This window comes from Cicer arietinum, chromosome 4 (genome assembly GCF_000331145.2).
Source record: "Cicer arietinum cultivar CDC Frontier isolate Library 1 chromosome 4, Cicar.CDCFrontier_v2.0, whole genome shotgun sequence".
Classification (NCBI taxonomy): Eukaryota; Viridiplantae; Streptophyta; class Magnoliopsida; order Fabales; family Fabaceae; genus Cicer; species Cicer arietinum.
In genome coordinates, this window is record NC_021163.2 from 33,889,284 (window position 1) to 33,906,174 (window position 16,891).

The 16,891-nt window shown below is 31.9% G+C and overlaps 1 protein-coding gene across 4 annotated transcripts; it reads right to left on the reverse strand.

Moving 5' to 3' along the window:
- Nucleotides 1-10,460: 10,460 nt before the first annotated feature.
- On the reverse strand, nt 10,461-15,234 carry LOC101495780 (glycerol-3-phosphate dehydrogenase [NAD(+)] GPDHC1, cytosolic). Of its 4 annotated transcripts, none has more exons than XM_012715057.3 (6): nt 15,084-15,234; nt 14,010-14,613; nt 13,186-13,407; nt 12,350-12,597; nt 11,714-11,853; nt 10,461-10,906 (listed from the first exon to the last, which is right to left on the reverse strand). In XM_012715057.3, the coding sequence occupies exons 1-6, from the start codon at nt 15,084-15,086 to the stop codon at nt 10,783-10,785; spliced, it is 1,341 nt and encodes a 446-aa protein (XP_012570511.1). In that variant the 5' UTR covers nt 15,087-15,234; the 3' UTR covers nt 10,461-10,782. The 4 variants fall into 4 exon arrangements, with proteins under 4 accessions (XP_012570511.1, XP_073224223.1, XP_073224222.1 ...); XM_073368122.1 differs by having other exon boundaries at nt 14,010-14,205; nt 14,317-15,232; XM_073368121.1 differs by having other exon boundaries at nt 14,010-14,641; nt 15,084-15,226.
- Nucleotides 15,235-16,891: the final 1,657 nt, after the last annotated feature.

Here is a 16,891-nt window from a genome sequence, read left to right on the forward strand (position 1 = left end):
GGGAGAATGTTTGGATTTTGTTGAGGGGGAAAGTGTATGAACTGGGGAAGATTGTTCTTGAGGATGTGAAGGAGAGAATGGTTGAGCAGGAGAACGTTCTTGATGTGGAGAACGAGAAGGGAGATGAACTGGAGAACATTCCTGATTTGGAGAACATTATGGATTTGAGGTTGGGGAACATTAGGGAAACGAAGAATGTTCTGGAGAGGCGGGTTTAGTGAGTTTCAAGTTTTATTTGGGTGCATGCATCTTCTTTCTTTGGGGATTTTTGAGTTTGATTCTAGCTAGGAATTAGGCAATGGTCATGGTGGTTTTAGTTTTCATGGAGTGTTGTGTTGGTTTTTTGGATTGAGTTAAAGGTTGAGATGGTTTTCAAAGAGAGGAGATGATTTCATTGATCAATCTCCTTTTTTGATTTGGAGGAGTTGATTGAGAAGGTTCAGAAGAGAAGGAAGATTTTGAAGGAGTGATGGGTTTGTTTTGTGCTTTCTCTATAGCTGTTGTGTGAAGAGGAGTATCAGATGAGTCATTAGTCTCGAAATCGGAGATGATGAGGTAAAATGGTTTTTCGCTAGAGGCCTTTGAGGTTCCAATGCCAGATTGTATTCTCATGGAGTGTCTTTTTGGTATCGTAGGTTTTCTCAAATGAGGGGGGACTTGAGCGAGATTAGGAGGAGGACATGTGTAGAGTGGTGGAAGAACAGTGGATAAAGGATTGGGATTGATAGGGATATTAGGGTTATTTTCTAGGGACGATGAGAGGTAGTTGGAAAACGAGGTATCAGAGGAAACGTGTGGTGGAGTTGGTCGTGGTGGTGGAGAGGGTGAGCGTTGAATTGATTCAGATGAGGGGGATGATGAGGATGGCGAGCAAGGATATGCATTCTTTCTTGCAGATTGTTTTGTGCGCGCCATTGTTTGTGAGTTGAGAAGGTTTTTGAGTGAGAGAGATTTTGAGGAAGAAGATGAGAAGTTGAGAATGCTGTTTGCTATTTTTTAGGAAAGGAAGATGGAGTGGTTGAATGTTAGTCAGAAATTCTGAGAGAAAGATCAATGATTATTTTGAACCTTGGGAAGTCGGAGAGAATTTTGGGGGCGAGAGTGCTTTGTGTCAGTTCTCTTTTGCGGACAAAGAGACACATGCATTAAATACCAAGATTTCCCTTTTTGGTTTTGAGAGGGAAAATGATGACACATGGGAGAATGTTGGTTGAAAAACGGAGACTGATGTCTGGAAAAACGAAGATTGATAAACGTTCTCCGTTCTCTGCAGAAGCATAATTTAACCAGAATTTTCTGGATTTTTCGTAATTTTCAGTTTCTCTTTGATCAAATTGAAACTATCCTCGACAAGAGGCTTTGTAAAGATGTCAACAAGTTGATTTTGAGTATCAACAAAGATTAATTCGATATCTTTCTTATTGACATTATTGCAAATAAAATGATGTTTTATTTCAATATATTTTGATCCAGAGTGTTGTATTGGATTTTTAGACAAATTTATTGCACTAGTGTTATCACAGTAAATTGGAATGCTGGAATAACTTATTGAGTAGTCTTCGAGTTGATTTTTAATCCAAATAACTTGTGAGCAACATTTTGCTACTGAGACATATTCAACTTCGGTGGTTGATAAAGCTATTGTGTGTTGTTTTCTACAAGACCAGCTTATCAATGCTTCTCCTAAGAACTGACATGCTCCACTTGTGTTTTTTCTTTCGATTTAATCTCCAGCATAATCAGCATCACAATACGCTATAAGATCAAAATGCGAACCTTTTCTATACCAAAGACCAAGATTAGTGGTTCCAACAAGATATCTAAAGATTCGTTTTACTGCTGTTAAATGAGTTTCTTTTGGTGCTGATTGAAATCGAGCGCATAATCCCACTGCAAATACTATATCAGGTCTACTAGCAGTTAAGTAGAGCAAAGAGCCAATCATTCCTCGATATTCTTTTTCTGAAACAGATTTACCATTTTTGTCTTTCTCTAAAGAAGAGGATGAATGCATGGGAGTAGACATGATCTTTGATTCATTCATTTTGTATTTGACCAACAAATCTTTAATGTATTTTTCTTGACAAATGAAAATACCATTTTCATATTGTTTAATTTGTAATCCAAGAAAATACCTTAATTCTCCCATCATGCTCATTTCAAATTCACTTTGCATAAGTTTTGAAAATCCTTCACATAATTTTTCATTTGTTGATCTGAAAATGATATCATCAACATATACTTGAACAATAAGTAATTCACTCTTCTCTATTTTCTTAAATAACGTGGTGTCAATTTTTCCTCTTGAAAATCCATTTTTGATTAAGAATGAACTTAACTGTTCATACCAAGCTCTTGGTGCTTGTGTTAATCCATAAAAATCTTTGGTAAGTTTGAAAACATGATTTGGTTTTGATTGGTTTTCAAATCCTGGAGGCTGTTTCACATAAACTTGTTCATTTAAGAATCCATTCAAAAATGCACTTTTAACATCCATTTGAAATAATTTAATAAGCTTATGAGATGCATATGCAAGAAGTATACGAATAACTTCTAACTTTGCAACCGGAGCAAAAGTTTCATAGTAATCTATACCTTCTTGTTGATTGTATCCTTGAGCAACCAGTCTAGCTTTGTTCCTGATAACCTTTCCTTCTTCATCTATTTTATTTCTGAAAACCCACCGTGTACCAATGGTTGTTTGATCTAGTGTATCAGGTACCAGTGTCCAGACTTCGTTTTTCTCGAACTACAACAGTTCTTCCTTCATGGCATCTATTCAAGATTGATCAATTATGGCTTCCTTAATTGATTTTGGTTCAATCTGGGATATCATTGCCATGTTGTTTTCATCATTCTTGAATGAATTTCTTGTTCTAATCCCATCAGTCGTGGCTCCAATGATTTGTGTTTGAGGATGATCTTCAATCTTCTCCAGCTTTTTGGTGGAGAATGAAAATGAGATTGTTTATCAATCTTTGTTTTCTGCAGATTTTCTTGCTGCTGTGAAACAGTTTGAGCTTCTTCTTCCTCATCCCTTTTACTTATATCCAAGTCATCAAACTCATCAAATAATATGTGCATACTGATTTCTACAACATTGGTTCTTAGATTAAATACTCTATATCCTTTAGAATCAGTTGAGTAACCAAGAAAAATTGCTTTATCGGATTTTGCATCAAATTTTCCAATGATATATTTTTTGTTCAAAATATAACAATAATAATCAAAAATATAAAAGTAAGAAATGTTTGGTTTTCTATTTTTCTAGATTTCGTATGGGGTTTTGTTGATGATTTTTCTTATGGATACACGGTTTAGGATATAACAAGACGTGTTTACGGCTTCAGCCCAAAAATACCTTTCAACATTAGACTCTTCCAAGATTGTTCTTGCCATTTCTTCTAATGTTCTATTTTTCCGTTCAACAACTCTATTTTGTTGTGGAGTTCTTGCACATGATAGATTATGAGAAATACCAAGTTCATCAAAGAAGGTTTTAAAAGAAGCATTTATGAATTCTCCTCCATGATCACTTCTTAATGAAATGATGTTGGATTCTTTTTCATTTTGTACTTTCTTGCAAAATATTTTAAATGCATCAAAAGCATCGTCTTTTTGTTTTAAAAATAACACCCAAGTAAATCTTGAGAAATCATCAACAATGACAAAACTATATTTCATTCCTCCTAGACTTGTTGTTTTGATTGGCCCAAAAAGATCTATGTGAAGTAGTTCAAGAGTTCTGTTTGTGGTTACAAAATCTTTTGAATGGAAACTACTCTTGACTTGCTTTCCTTTTGCACATGCTTCACATATTTTATCTTTATCAAAATTGAGTTTGGGTAATCCTCTAACAAGATCTAACTTTGAGGTTTTTGAAATTGCTTTCATGCTAATATGTCCGACTCTTTTATGCCATATCCATTTATCTTTATTGATTGACATAAAACAGGATTCATCATGTAGTTCTTCAAGATATAAAACGTATAACTTTTTCTTTCTATTTCCAGAAAACAAAGTTTCTCCAATTTCAGTTTTTCTGATTTCACATACCTTTGGTTTGAAAATAACTTCACATCCATTGTCACATAGCTGACTTATGCTTAAGAGATTGTGTTTTAAACCTTCAACATATTGAACATCAGCTATATGAGCAGAGTTTGTCTTATCAATAGTTCCTTTACCTTTAATCTGAGTTGGGTTGTTGTTTCTAAAAGTAACCGATCCTCCATCCTTCTTGATGAATGTCATAAAGCAGTTTTTATCTCTTGTCATGTGTCTTGAACAACCACTGTCCAAGAACCAAGGCTTTCTCTTTATATTTGGAAATCCAACCTGCATAAGATGTAATCTCAGCCTTAGGTACCCACTTTGTTTTAGGTCCTTGAGAGTTAGTTTCGAAATTTTCTTTTTTCTTAAGATAGAACATTGTTTTTTCATGACCGGTTTTGAAATAAACTGAACATTTAATTGTTGATTTTGGATTTGATTTGATAATCTGGGTTTCAAAAGATTTTAGATTTGATTTTGAAGTGGTTCCATATCATTCTCTTTTTCCCAGATTTTCTGGAGAAGGTTCAGCTTTTGTTTTGGAACGTTCTTTGTTTTGAAAGCAGCCTGAAGAATGTTCTCCTTTTTGCAGTTTTTTTAACACTGGTTTATCTGAACAATCTTCTCTTTTAATCAACTTTTTGCTTTCAATCATTTCATCTCTTTTTCTAAAATAGCAAGCAAATTCTAGATGTCCAAGTTTTTTACAATATGAGCATCTAGTTTTACATCTTTCTTCCAGTCCGCTTTTTTCTTTGCAGCAGAGGTTAAGTCATCTTGATCAACTCTTAGTATGAAATCTCCATCTGTAATGATGCACCACATCCCTGTATCTTGAGATTTAAGAAACAGCTGCATCTTATTCTTCCAGAAATAATAATCAGATCCATCAAAGAATGGTGGTCTGTTTGAAGATCCTCCTTCAAAAATGTATTGGGCTTTCAACATCTTTTCTTCTAGATCTTTTCTCTAGCACTTGTTAAGTGTTTTTAATCTTTCTAGAAATCTGGCTCTGATACCAATTGAAGTAACAATGTCGATTTACAAGGAATGGGGGTTTGAATTGTAAATGTACCTGTTTAAAAATTCCTGAATAAACCTTAAGATTTAACTCAAGAATTATCTTGGTTAAGAAAACAGAAAACGGAGAATGTTCTTGGTTGTTAACAGAAAACGAACGTTCTTGATTAGCTTAAAAACAGAAATTCAGTTTACATTTTAACTCAGTTAATCCATTAAGCTTAATAAATAATGAGATAAGAGAAGGAATACCACACAAGGATATATCCTGGTTCACCCAACTCGGGCTACATCCAGTCCTCACAACTGTGAGATTTTCCACTAAGTGTTCAAAACAAAGAGCCTTCTTGGTTTTACAACACCTAGCTTAGATCAACCTTGATCTTTTACCAGCTATATTTCTTTTCACCTAGAAAGTAAATTAATCAGAGATCGATCTTGATAGGATTCATTACAATCTATTCAAACTATAATTAAACTCTTATAGTTTGTGTTTTACAATAATGATGAGATTGTTTTGATAGAACCTAAGATGTCTCAACTCTTGTTTGAGATTCGATTCCTTACAAATAATATAGTAGTAATGACACAATATAATATAAAAGTTCAGAACTGATTCTTCTTTGTGAATATGAGAATTTCAAGTATGTGAATGTGAATGATTGATGAGACTTTGATAGCACTTGAAGTTCTACCTTTTTCCTGGACATTGGCCTTTCTTTTATAGGCGTTTGGAGCATTTAATAATGGTCAAAAGATCTGTTGGTAGTGCTCTGTCAGTTTTGACCAAAACCAATATATATGATTAAAAACATTCCAGCCTTTGAACATTTTGAATCTTTTTTTACTGATGATGTTACAGTCCTTTTTAATCTGTTTGCCTTCGAGTATAAAAAGCTTTGAAGCTTCTCATTTAATTATTGATGATACAGCTTCGATCTGGAGCCTTGAAGCTGTCCAAAATAGTTGATGAATGATTTTAAACCTCTGCATAAGTAAGGAGATAAAAACTGAAATTCTGCATAAACCGGAGATTGATTATCAATCTGGTTTTGGCAGTTTGATCTTTCTGGAGATAGATGATTTGGAGATTTAGTTTGATTATTTTGGATGTCTTCCTGATGTCTTTTGTACAGATCAAGATTGATTGAACTTTCTTGACAATTTTGGCTGAAAGTGTTCCAAACTATTTCAATTAGCTTGTTTTGAGACATTTTATCTTAATGATTTGAAAGCCTTCTTTGTCTGAGATGAGACCTATTTATTCCTTGCCATGTACTAATGAACTTAGTATAAAATTCAGAGATAAAAGCTTCGTTGAAATAGTGGAGATTGATTGGTCAAGATACCGTGACAATCAGTCTTGAATCTGGAGGTCATTCTCCATTTTGTCCAGAATGTTCTTGTTTCTTTGTCTGTTCAGTTTTTAACTGTTTTTCTTTGCTTTGCTTGATTCCTATCTTTTGAATTAATTCACTCAAAAGCACAATTTAAATTAACATAACATTTTAGAATCATAATTAAGATTTTTAATTAACCTTTGTTTATTTTCATCAAAATATTAAATTGGGAGTTTGTTTTAACATGGTGTTAGGCTGTTTGGGAAGACTAGCTTGGACGGTCAGGTGATTTGTAATTCAAGGTATCTGAATTAGTAAATTAAAGGCTTCTGAATAAGGAGACTGAAATGTAGCCAAGTTAGTGGTGAACCATCATAAATCTACGTGTCAAATTATTTTTGCTTTTATTGTTTGCTGCCTCTTAATCCAATTGCTTCTACTCTATGTAAGTCACCAAAACTGAAATAGTTTTTGATTTATTTATAAATTATCAAAAAGTTATCAAATTTGGTTAACACAATTATGTTGAGACAAAATCTCAATTTAATGTTTTGATGAAAACAAACAAAAAGTTAATTAAGAATGTTAATTATGATTCTAAGTGTTTTGGTATTTAACATGTGTGTTTAAATGTATTAATCAAATATAGGATCCAAGTAAAGCAAGAATAAATCAACATAAAAAGTAAAATCTAAACAAACAAGAAAGGAGAAAATTCTTAGTAAAATCTGGAAAACAGAGAATGTTCTCCAGTTTCAGAATGATCATCACAGCTCCAAAACCAATCAATCTCCACTAGTTAAAAGAAGTTTTAGCCTCTGGATTTTACATTTATATCATCAGCACTTGGCAAGGAACAAATTGAGATGATTAGATTCAAAGAAACTACTCGAATCACAAAGAGAGCAGATCACGAATTAGCAAGGCCAGACATATTTGAACATTCTTGATAGCATTTTGATCAATCTGGACAGCAGTGGAATGATCATCACAGCTCAAAAATCAATCAATCTCCATTAGTTCAAAGAAGATTTTGCCTCTGAATTTCATGCTAATGTTATCAGTACTTGGCAATGAACAAGTAGGAACCATTCTAGTCAAAGAATGCATTTGAATCACAAAGAGAGAAGATCACAAATTAGCTAGACCAGACAGATCGGAACATTCTTGACAACATTCTGATCAATTTGGACAGCACTGCAACATCAGCATCCAGACTGATAAACACTCTCCAGCTTGTTACAATTGATCTTCAGCAACAAACATCTTTCTCCAGAATGACCAGACCAGTCTCCAGATTGATTATTAATCTTCGTTTCTGCAGAATTTCAGCATTGATCTCCTTACTTCTGCATAAATTCGTCATCATTTTCCAAACTGTTTTGGACAAAATCAAGGCTTCAAATCGAAGCTGTAACATCAATAATTACATATGAAGCTTCAAGGATCATTAAACACAAGATAAATTTGATCAAGAACAAAGAAACCAGCCCAATCAACAAAGTTCAAATTATGTTCAAGGCTGGAATATTTTTATTCAAATATATTAGTTTTGGTCAAATCTGATAGAGTACTACCAACAGCTCTTTTGACCATTATTAAATGCTCTAAAAATCCTATAAAAAGAAGGCCAAGCTCAAGGAAAAATTAGAGCTTCAAGTACTAAGGAAATTCATTACTTATTTCAATCATACTTAAATTTCTCTCACACACATACATTGAATCAATTCTGATTTTTCCCATTTGATGCCTAGAATCATTCTCGTGTATTTTTCTGTCAAAGAATCAGAACTCAAACAAGTGTTGAGCCTTCTTAGATTCTAACAAAGCAATCTCATCTCTATTGTAAAACTCAAACTATAAGAGTTTAATATAGTTTGGATAGATTGTAAGAAATCCTATGAAGGTTGATAGGTGACTTGATTGAACTCCTTTCTGGGTGGAAAGGTTTTAACTTTGTAGCAGATCAAGGTTGATTTGAACTAGGTACTGTAAAACCAATAAGGTTCTTTGTTTTAAACACTTAGTGGAAAATCTCACGGTTGTGAGAACTAGACGTAACCTAGGTTGGGTGAATTAGGATATATCGTTGTGTGGTATATCTTCTCTTATCTATTTACTTTTCAGTTTGATTGATTATCAAGTTAAATACATAAACTGAATTACTGATTTTAACTAACCAAGAGCGTTCTCTGTTTTCTGGTTAAAACTAAGAACGTTATCTGTTTTCTGTTTTCACAACCAAGATCAATCTTGAGTTATTTTCTTAAGTTTTTAACAGGAATTTTTAAAATGTGCATTTACAATTCAAACCCCCCTTCCTTGTAAATCGACATATTTACTTCAAATTCAACCCCCCTTATCGGCTTTGCACCTTCAATTTAATGTATCACTAGATTAAGTGGATGTAATGCTTGGGTTTAATGCATCTGTTAGTCATCAAACCAACACATCTGTTAAGTTACCAAGGTTTATAAACTTTTTCAATAGTTGTTTTCTTTTCACCAATTGATATGAGTTTCTCTATAAATAGAGACACTTTAGAGGCAGAAAATCCAAAATCCACTTCAAGGATTCCAAAGTATCTTGAAAAGGATTCGCCGGTTAATCCATTTGCATTCAAGATATATAGATTGGTGGGGGCGAATCGAATCTAAAGCTTAGTGTGATACATAGGCTTTAGAATTTTTTTGTTCAACCTTCATCGTCATTAGTTTCATCTTTTTCTTGTTCAAAATTTACAGCAGACCCGCAACAGTGTGTTCACATTAGCATTAGGCGTAGCATCAATATCAGCCACATTTAAAGTCACTTTAGGGCTGACAAAGTTCTTGACAAAACTTATCAAACTGAGCTTCTTGCACCATTAGAAGAGCTTCAATGTCCTCTACGAAAGGCGTGTCTAGCCTACTATAAACCATCATTACAAAGAAATTAAAACTTTCAGGTAAACCTTCAATGATTGCATCAATGTGCTCCTGATTTGAGATAATGTCTCTAATGGTAGTGAGAGAATCAACAATTGTTTTGATATGCAACAGATATTCAGTGATTGATCTTGCTAGTTTCTTTGTATTTCTGAGTTCAAAATGAAGTTGACGCACATGAGCTTTTAGCAGAGAATTGAAGAATTAGTGTATCGTGTCCCAAACTTCATAGGTGCGCTTGCAACCAAGAACGCGTGGGAGGACACCATTAGAGAATGTAGATAGAGGACATGTCTATAGAGTTCGATTAGGTTCAGTCACAAATTGCAAAGGAATTTTTGGATTCAATATGAAGCGATGAAGATTATGTGCAGTGATCATGCCATTGACTCACTAACTCCAGAGTAGAGATTCTTCTCATCTATTTTAATTCTGAGAAAATGAGTTAAACTAGATTTAGACGAATCTTTTGACGTATTTGATAACGTGAATGGAGTCTCTATAGTTGTATGATTTAGATGTGCTTGTTCGACATAATCGCCATTGAAGACAATTGAGAGAGCTCGAATGCACTTGAAGACGAAGAAGATCAAAGTGGATACAAAGCGAATGTTATTCATTATTCATTGATTAAAAACTTAACTTACTACAAAGTGGAGTAAACTTTATATAACTTTCCAATGAATAGTGCAAGCCTAACTAACTTGCCAGCCTAACTAAATTTGACACGTTCATTGTTGATTCTAACAACCTTACACATCAGCACTGAGTTAGTTATGCTAGCCTATACTGTGTATGGATTACATTGATTGAATTACACTTGATCCACGAAAGATAAACCATCTATAAAGACGCTCCACCGTAGCTTTTGTCATTATATTATAACTACTACAAAAATTAAAGTTAAAACTAATTTTATATTTGTGATTAAACTTTAAATAATAAAGTATTTTTATACAAAAGCTAAAATCATTTTTTATTTTCTAAGCTTTTGTGTTTGTAAAAAGAGGGAGTACATTGACTTTGACTACGATACGAATATTGTAGTGATCCATCTCAGTTACTTGCAGATCTATCTTGAAGTCTAACTACAGGACTATTGAACAAAGAGGGAGTCATATGTAGTCCTATCATTTTGTATATACCTGTAACCAAAACTTTATAAAATAAGATTTGTCTAACGTATACACTTAAGATAGTTTTGCATCATGCACATATTTATTTTTTATCATTCGATCAATAAGTCTCATCATATCTCATTTGATCCAAAAGATAAAATTTATTAATCTAATGGTAGAAATAAACTTTTGAGCATGATATAAGAGTTACTTCACTTGTGCATCTTAAAATTGGCCTATATAATAATACTTAATACCGACAAAAAATGTTTCCGAAGAATCTCCCTAAACAAAAACTCTTGCCAAAATACACCTTATATTTAATCAAGGTTGTCCAAGAAGTGAAGGCCTGTAGAAAGCATGGCTTTGTGCAATCTCAATACGTTCACGGGGATCGTTCAGATTTTCATCCCTCAGAGCTTGGAGAATAGCTTGTGATGATTGTTCCCTGAAAAAAATGCAACATGAACCATAAATATGGGAAAGAAATTTAAACTATAGGGAAAAGAGATACATAATAATATAAATCATACTCCTTCAAGACTTTAAATATATTTTTAATTCTTCAAATATATTGAAATTATTGCTTTCTTTCTTCAATATTTTCGTTAACTTTTGCTTTTTGTTTTTATTCCTAAAAAATGGTCACAATTAGTCCTCTATATCGAAAAGAGAGACCTAAAGCCGATCCGAAGAGTAGGAAAAGATCATCAACAGTGATCTATAAAGCACTAACACGCACAACACTAACACGTAAATACCATTAATAATTTGAAAATGTGAATGATTAAATGTAATTACATATATCGGCCGGAAGCGACTAAGTGTCGGTGCTACATAGATTGTGATCATTTTCGGAAGAGAGGGATAAATAGAAAAAGATTTAATTGATCAAAAACAATTATTATTCTATTTCTAGGGATCAAAAGCAACGTCTCATCGGTCATTTTTATCTTGCTCAAATTATTTGTTATTATACACTACTAATACAATATTAATTACTTTTTTCTATTAATATACTCTTATTTATTGTATCTTAACTCATCAAAAAAATTCACTAACTGCAATTAATAAGGATATTTAAGTAAATGAAACTCATTTTATCATTGAAATCGATACAACTGATTATTTTCTTAAAAATTGTGCAGAACCCAAATGAGACTGAGGAGCATCCTATTTCAAGTGTTTAAAGGTCACTAAGGAGAGTGTCATATCAAGCATCCAAGATTCCAACAAATATTTACAGGAAAATTACCTCGATATTAATATTTTATATAGTGTCTTCAAGATTGGGCAGAGCTCAACAGGAGCAACTGGCTTGTTCACTTCAGGGTGCAACACATTAAGGCTTGATTGGCTCAAAAGTTCAAAGAATGCTTCCACTGCTGACACACCCTACAAACATAAATACTACTGTCATTGTTATTTTCTTTCATTATTTGTTTAGTCAGAAGATTTTGAATGAAGATAAAATGTCATGGGTAAACCACCAATTTAGTCTTTGAAAGTGTAGTGCGACGTCACTTTGATTCTCGACTCAGCCAAAAATCCAAATTAGTCGTTGAATCATCAAAACGTTAGTCAGTTTAGTCTCTGACATTATAACGGTCAGGGACTATTTTGACCGTAAATTATATCTTTCAGAGACTTTTATGGAAGTAAGTTGTAACTTTCAGTAACTATTTTGATAATTCGATGACTAATTTAGATTTTTAGTTGAGTCAGAGACCAAAGTGACAGCACTTAAATGGACCAAATGTTGACTATGGCTAGATAAAATTACTATAAAGCACTGCTGCCAAAATCTGCATGAGGCTCTATCACAAAATCCACAATTTTATGCATATTTATGTATAGAAGAAACTAAAAATGGAAAATTACTAAAAACTACCTGAATCATTCCTTTGCCTCTAATGCTGTCACCCATGTCAGGGCTTAATTCACCCTTAGCTAGCATCTGTCCATACCATGCATTACGACCTTTCAACAAAGTCACATAAGTATCGGCTAATAACGGTCCGGCAAGTTTCTCGGGTTCTTCAGCCAATAAGTGAGTAATAAATATCATCTCAGATGTACAGTGTGCAAAATACACAGATTTGCTTGTAGCACTCTCATTGGTAAGGGCTGCTACCATTCCTGACATCAATAAGAAGCAGAAGATACATATTATACAAGTTATGTTTTCAATATTATCAATAGTAAATAAAAAGAAGAGAGGAATCAACCACAGTTTGATAACATAAGAAATTTGATGTTGATAAAACTAGAATAAAAATAACAGTTCTGTTGTATGAATGCAAAACAATTGCATGAGTATATTGTTTGAATAGTCTGATTTAAGAAAAGAATCCTTTCATACAATTAGAGAAAAGTCATTTTTAAGTCTTTTATAGCATATCTGATGTAATTGTCCATGATTTTTATCTTGATTTGTTTAGGTCTTGAGCATTGTGAGAAAGTCAGTACACTAAATTCTTTGTACAGTTACTTGAAGTCAATATTAAGACCATGTCAATACTATCAGAAAAAATGGCCATAAATTTAGGGAAGATGGAGTTTCCTGTCATACATTTGGAATTTGGAATATGAAAAAGCGAAGTTTAATAGGCGGATGCGCGCAGAGAAAAAACAAGTGAAATTGACTTGCTAGCATATGGAAGGAAAAAAAGAACTCAAAATTGTAATATCAAGTTACACATGTAAAATGACTAATTTGAAACTTACCAGCACCAATTGCATAAACATTTTTCAAACCACCCATGACCTCATGGGTGACAAGGTCACCGTTGTCCCAGACAATAAAATGTGGTTGTCTCAGAAACTTTGCAATAGGCTTCCTCCATTTCTCAGCACCGCAGATTCGAGCATTGGCGTACTCCTTGTTGTAGATTTCTGATGCAATATTTGGACCACCAAGATAAAGTATGTTCTCCATTGGAACTCCAGCTATTAAAGCATACATTTTAAAGAGTTGAAATCTGATGGAAATGTGCAACAAGAGATTCAAACAAAACAAATAAGCATCAATAACTACACAACTATATAGTACTGAAACTTCAGATTGAAGGCCTGTCTGATGTTCTACACTAAGACGACATGTAGTTACATTCAATTACTTATATTTTCTTAAATTTTTATTGATGTCGACATGTCAGTATTTGTGTTGGTGCTTCATAGGTACATATAACGAAACAGTACTAAATTTCTAGCTTCCAATGGTTGCTATTTCACATTTATTCTAGAATCTAAGTAACAAATAGAAGTAACCAAGGAGGTGAAAATATATGGAGAAAAATGTATGAGAAAAAAAAAATATCTTCTCATTCTTTTTACTTCTTCTAATGATAAAATGTATGAGGAAAAATATCTTCTCATTCTTTTTACTTCTTCTAATGATAAAATGTATGAGGAAAAATATCTTCTCATTCTTTTACTACTTCTATGCTCAAATGTAGGAGGAAATTCTTTCATTTTGAGTATAAGAAGATAAAAGCCAAAGGCATAGATAAGAGATAAGTCATAAAAATAGAGATGAATAAAACTCTTACTTGCTTGGTTAATCATTTTTGTGGGAGTTATAATATGAGGAACAGGCTCCAATGCAGCCTCTATACCCTTAGCTAAAGAAATTATCACAGGAACTGTAATTCTTTCCTTCCAATATTTACTAATCTCTTCAAAAATCTCGCGTGTTTCGGTCGAAGGCAATCCATTAACAACAATATCAGCATCCCAAACAGCTTCCTGCAAATTTGTAACAACCTTCAAAGGACAAATTGGTGTATCAATCATATTCAAACAAAACCCATCTTTCAAAATCTCATCAGCAAATAGAGTCCTATCACCAAGCCTTGCCTCAACATATTTCAAATACGCGCAACGCCGAATCAACCTCCTCAACACGTCCTCCCTAGAGTTAATAACTTCAAACAGATGCTCAGCAGTGGCTCTATCAACTGTCCTTAATGGCCTTCTCCATATCCTGATCTGTACTTTGTCGCGAAATTGACCATAAGTGTCTTGTAACAAGGCTGTAAAAACACTCCCCCAAGCTCCAGCTCCAACACTAACAATCCTCAAAGGATCGCCATTAGACTTACCGAGAAGCCTGCGAAGTTCGTCGAGCTTCTCCTCTAAACCATTATTGCAATTCTGAACAGATCCATTTGAATCTGCATTACTAATCACACCCATAATGCTACCCAATAATTAATACAAGCTTGAAATTTCCAATTATTTTTTTTGTTGTTTATGAAAATGTAACCCAACTATACTAAATTGTAGTAATCCTTTAATCAAAATCTTATCTTTTTGGACCCAAAAAATGAACAAACTAAACTTCTCCCACTCTGAACTTAATTCAAACAGAACAAAGGATGTATATAAAAATAATGTCTATTTATTTGATGAATATCTAAGCAGCATATATACTCCAAATCATAAGAAGGAAAAAAATAGTTGTAGTAACTTTGTTTTCTCCGTCTAGATATTGTTGATCTACTCAACTATAAATATCACTAGACTAGAATTAATAAATAAAAAATTAACAAAAACACGCAATGACAAAAACAGAAGTTGCTTCTTGGAAACTACGAAGTTATGTTTGTTTATCCAAAAGTTACCATAAATTCATATTGCTTTAAATGGGAAGAACTGGCTTTGTTGAAGGGAATGCTGAAAAGATGAAGACATGAAAACAAAATGAAAGTTAAAATTATGTGAGAAAGATGGAATTGAAATGCGCAGAAGTTAGCCTTAATTGCACTTTAGTATTTATTTTATTCCGAAAAGAGTTTCTCTATTTAAAATCAAATTTTGTGGTTACTTTTCTTTCGTAAGAGTTTGACCCAAAACTATAATTTTGATTTACAAAATGGTCTTTTCTTAGTCGAAAAAATAATGATTCATGGTCTCAATTATAAATTTGTAACGAAAATATAATTTTTAGAATAAAATATCAACATTTTTTTAATTATAAGTCAATATTTTTAGGGTTATAGTTATGCTTTGATATTAAAATTGCAACAAATATAAAAATAAAAGATAAAAAAATTTAAAATTTTATAAGTGATTTATTTTTGTAAATGTTTTAAAATAGAAAAATAAAAAATGCAATTAAATTAAGAAGTTAATTAATATTACCTATGTACTTAAAAATAATGTTCTTTTTATAAAACTATATTTCAATTTTCAACTATATTAATTATCTTTTTAGTAAAAAACTTTAATAGATTATTTCTTAAAAATTATGAAAATAATATCAATTTTTAACAAATTTAACACTTTTTTAATTTCTATAATTTAATCGATAAAATTTTATATTTTTGGTCTCATTTTAATTGTCTGATTTGATTTTTCGGGATCGTTAAGAAAATTTGTTGATTTTATTAATAAAATGAGTTTGATTTATTTAAATACTCTTATTAATTGTATATAATTAAAAAAATTAATGATTTGAATCTTCAATAAATAAAAATTTATTAATAAAAAAGTAATTAATATTATATTAAAATTATAAAATAAAAAATAATTTAAAACATAAAAAAGTAAAAGTTAAATTTGTAAAATGAGATGGTATATTTAAAAAAAAAACCATGAAGCAGTAATTCAACGTGAAAAACATAATCCGACAAAATGGCAACTCACAATAATATTGGGCAAGCGAGCCATATATGGTTGAAGCATAAGGCATGGCATTAAAGGTTAGTCAGTTGGGTGTTCGCCAACTTCCCCGGTGGTCATTAATGTTGGATGACTACCGACCATGTTCCATGTGGGGTCCATCGTTAAGAAGGGGATTAAAAAAAAGACTGACATTGTGATAGCGTGAAATTAAAATAAAAAATTAAAACTCCATTTAAACTAAAAATTAGAGTGCATTTTTTTTTCTTAAATACAGTCTTGATCTTCTAATTTTATAAATGTTAAATATACTTTTATAAAAATTTTAGTTTTAGTTCTTATAAAATAAAAATGGAATTTTTAGTCCTTGTTAAATTTATCATACAGTTTTAGTCTCTTTTTTTAAGTTAACATATATTTTTGAAATTTTTTTGCAAATATATTTACAATATATAAAAAATTTCTTCTTAAAAAATAAACTTAAAATTCTTTTTCTATGTATATTTTTGTCATTTTTATTATTAATTTTTTATATTTATATTTAATTCATTTTAAATTAAAAAAATTTAAATTTTATTAGATGAACTATTTATGATGTTCTAAATATATTTAAAAAAAATCACTCAAAATTTTATCGTTGCAGAACAATTTTACATATTTTGTTTTGGTAGATACTAAAATTGATTGTTGGATAATTCTATAAGAATTAAAAGTTATACTTTTAACTTATAGAGACTAAAATTGAAGTCATTATGTACAATTATTTAAGTGATGTAAAAATGATGATGTGAAATTTAAATTAAATACT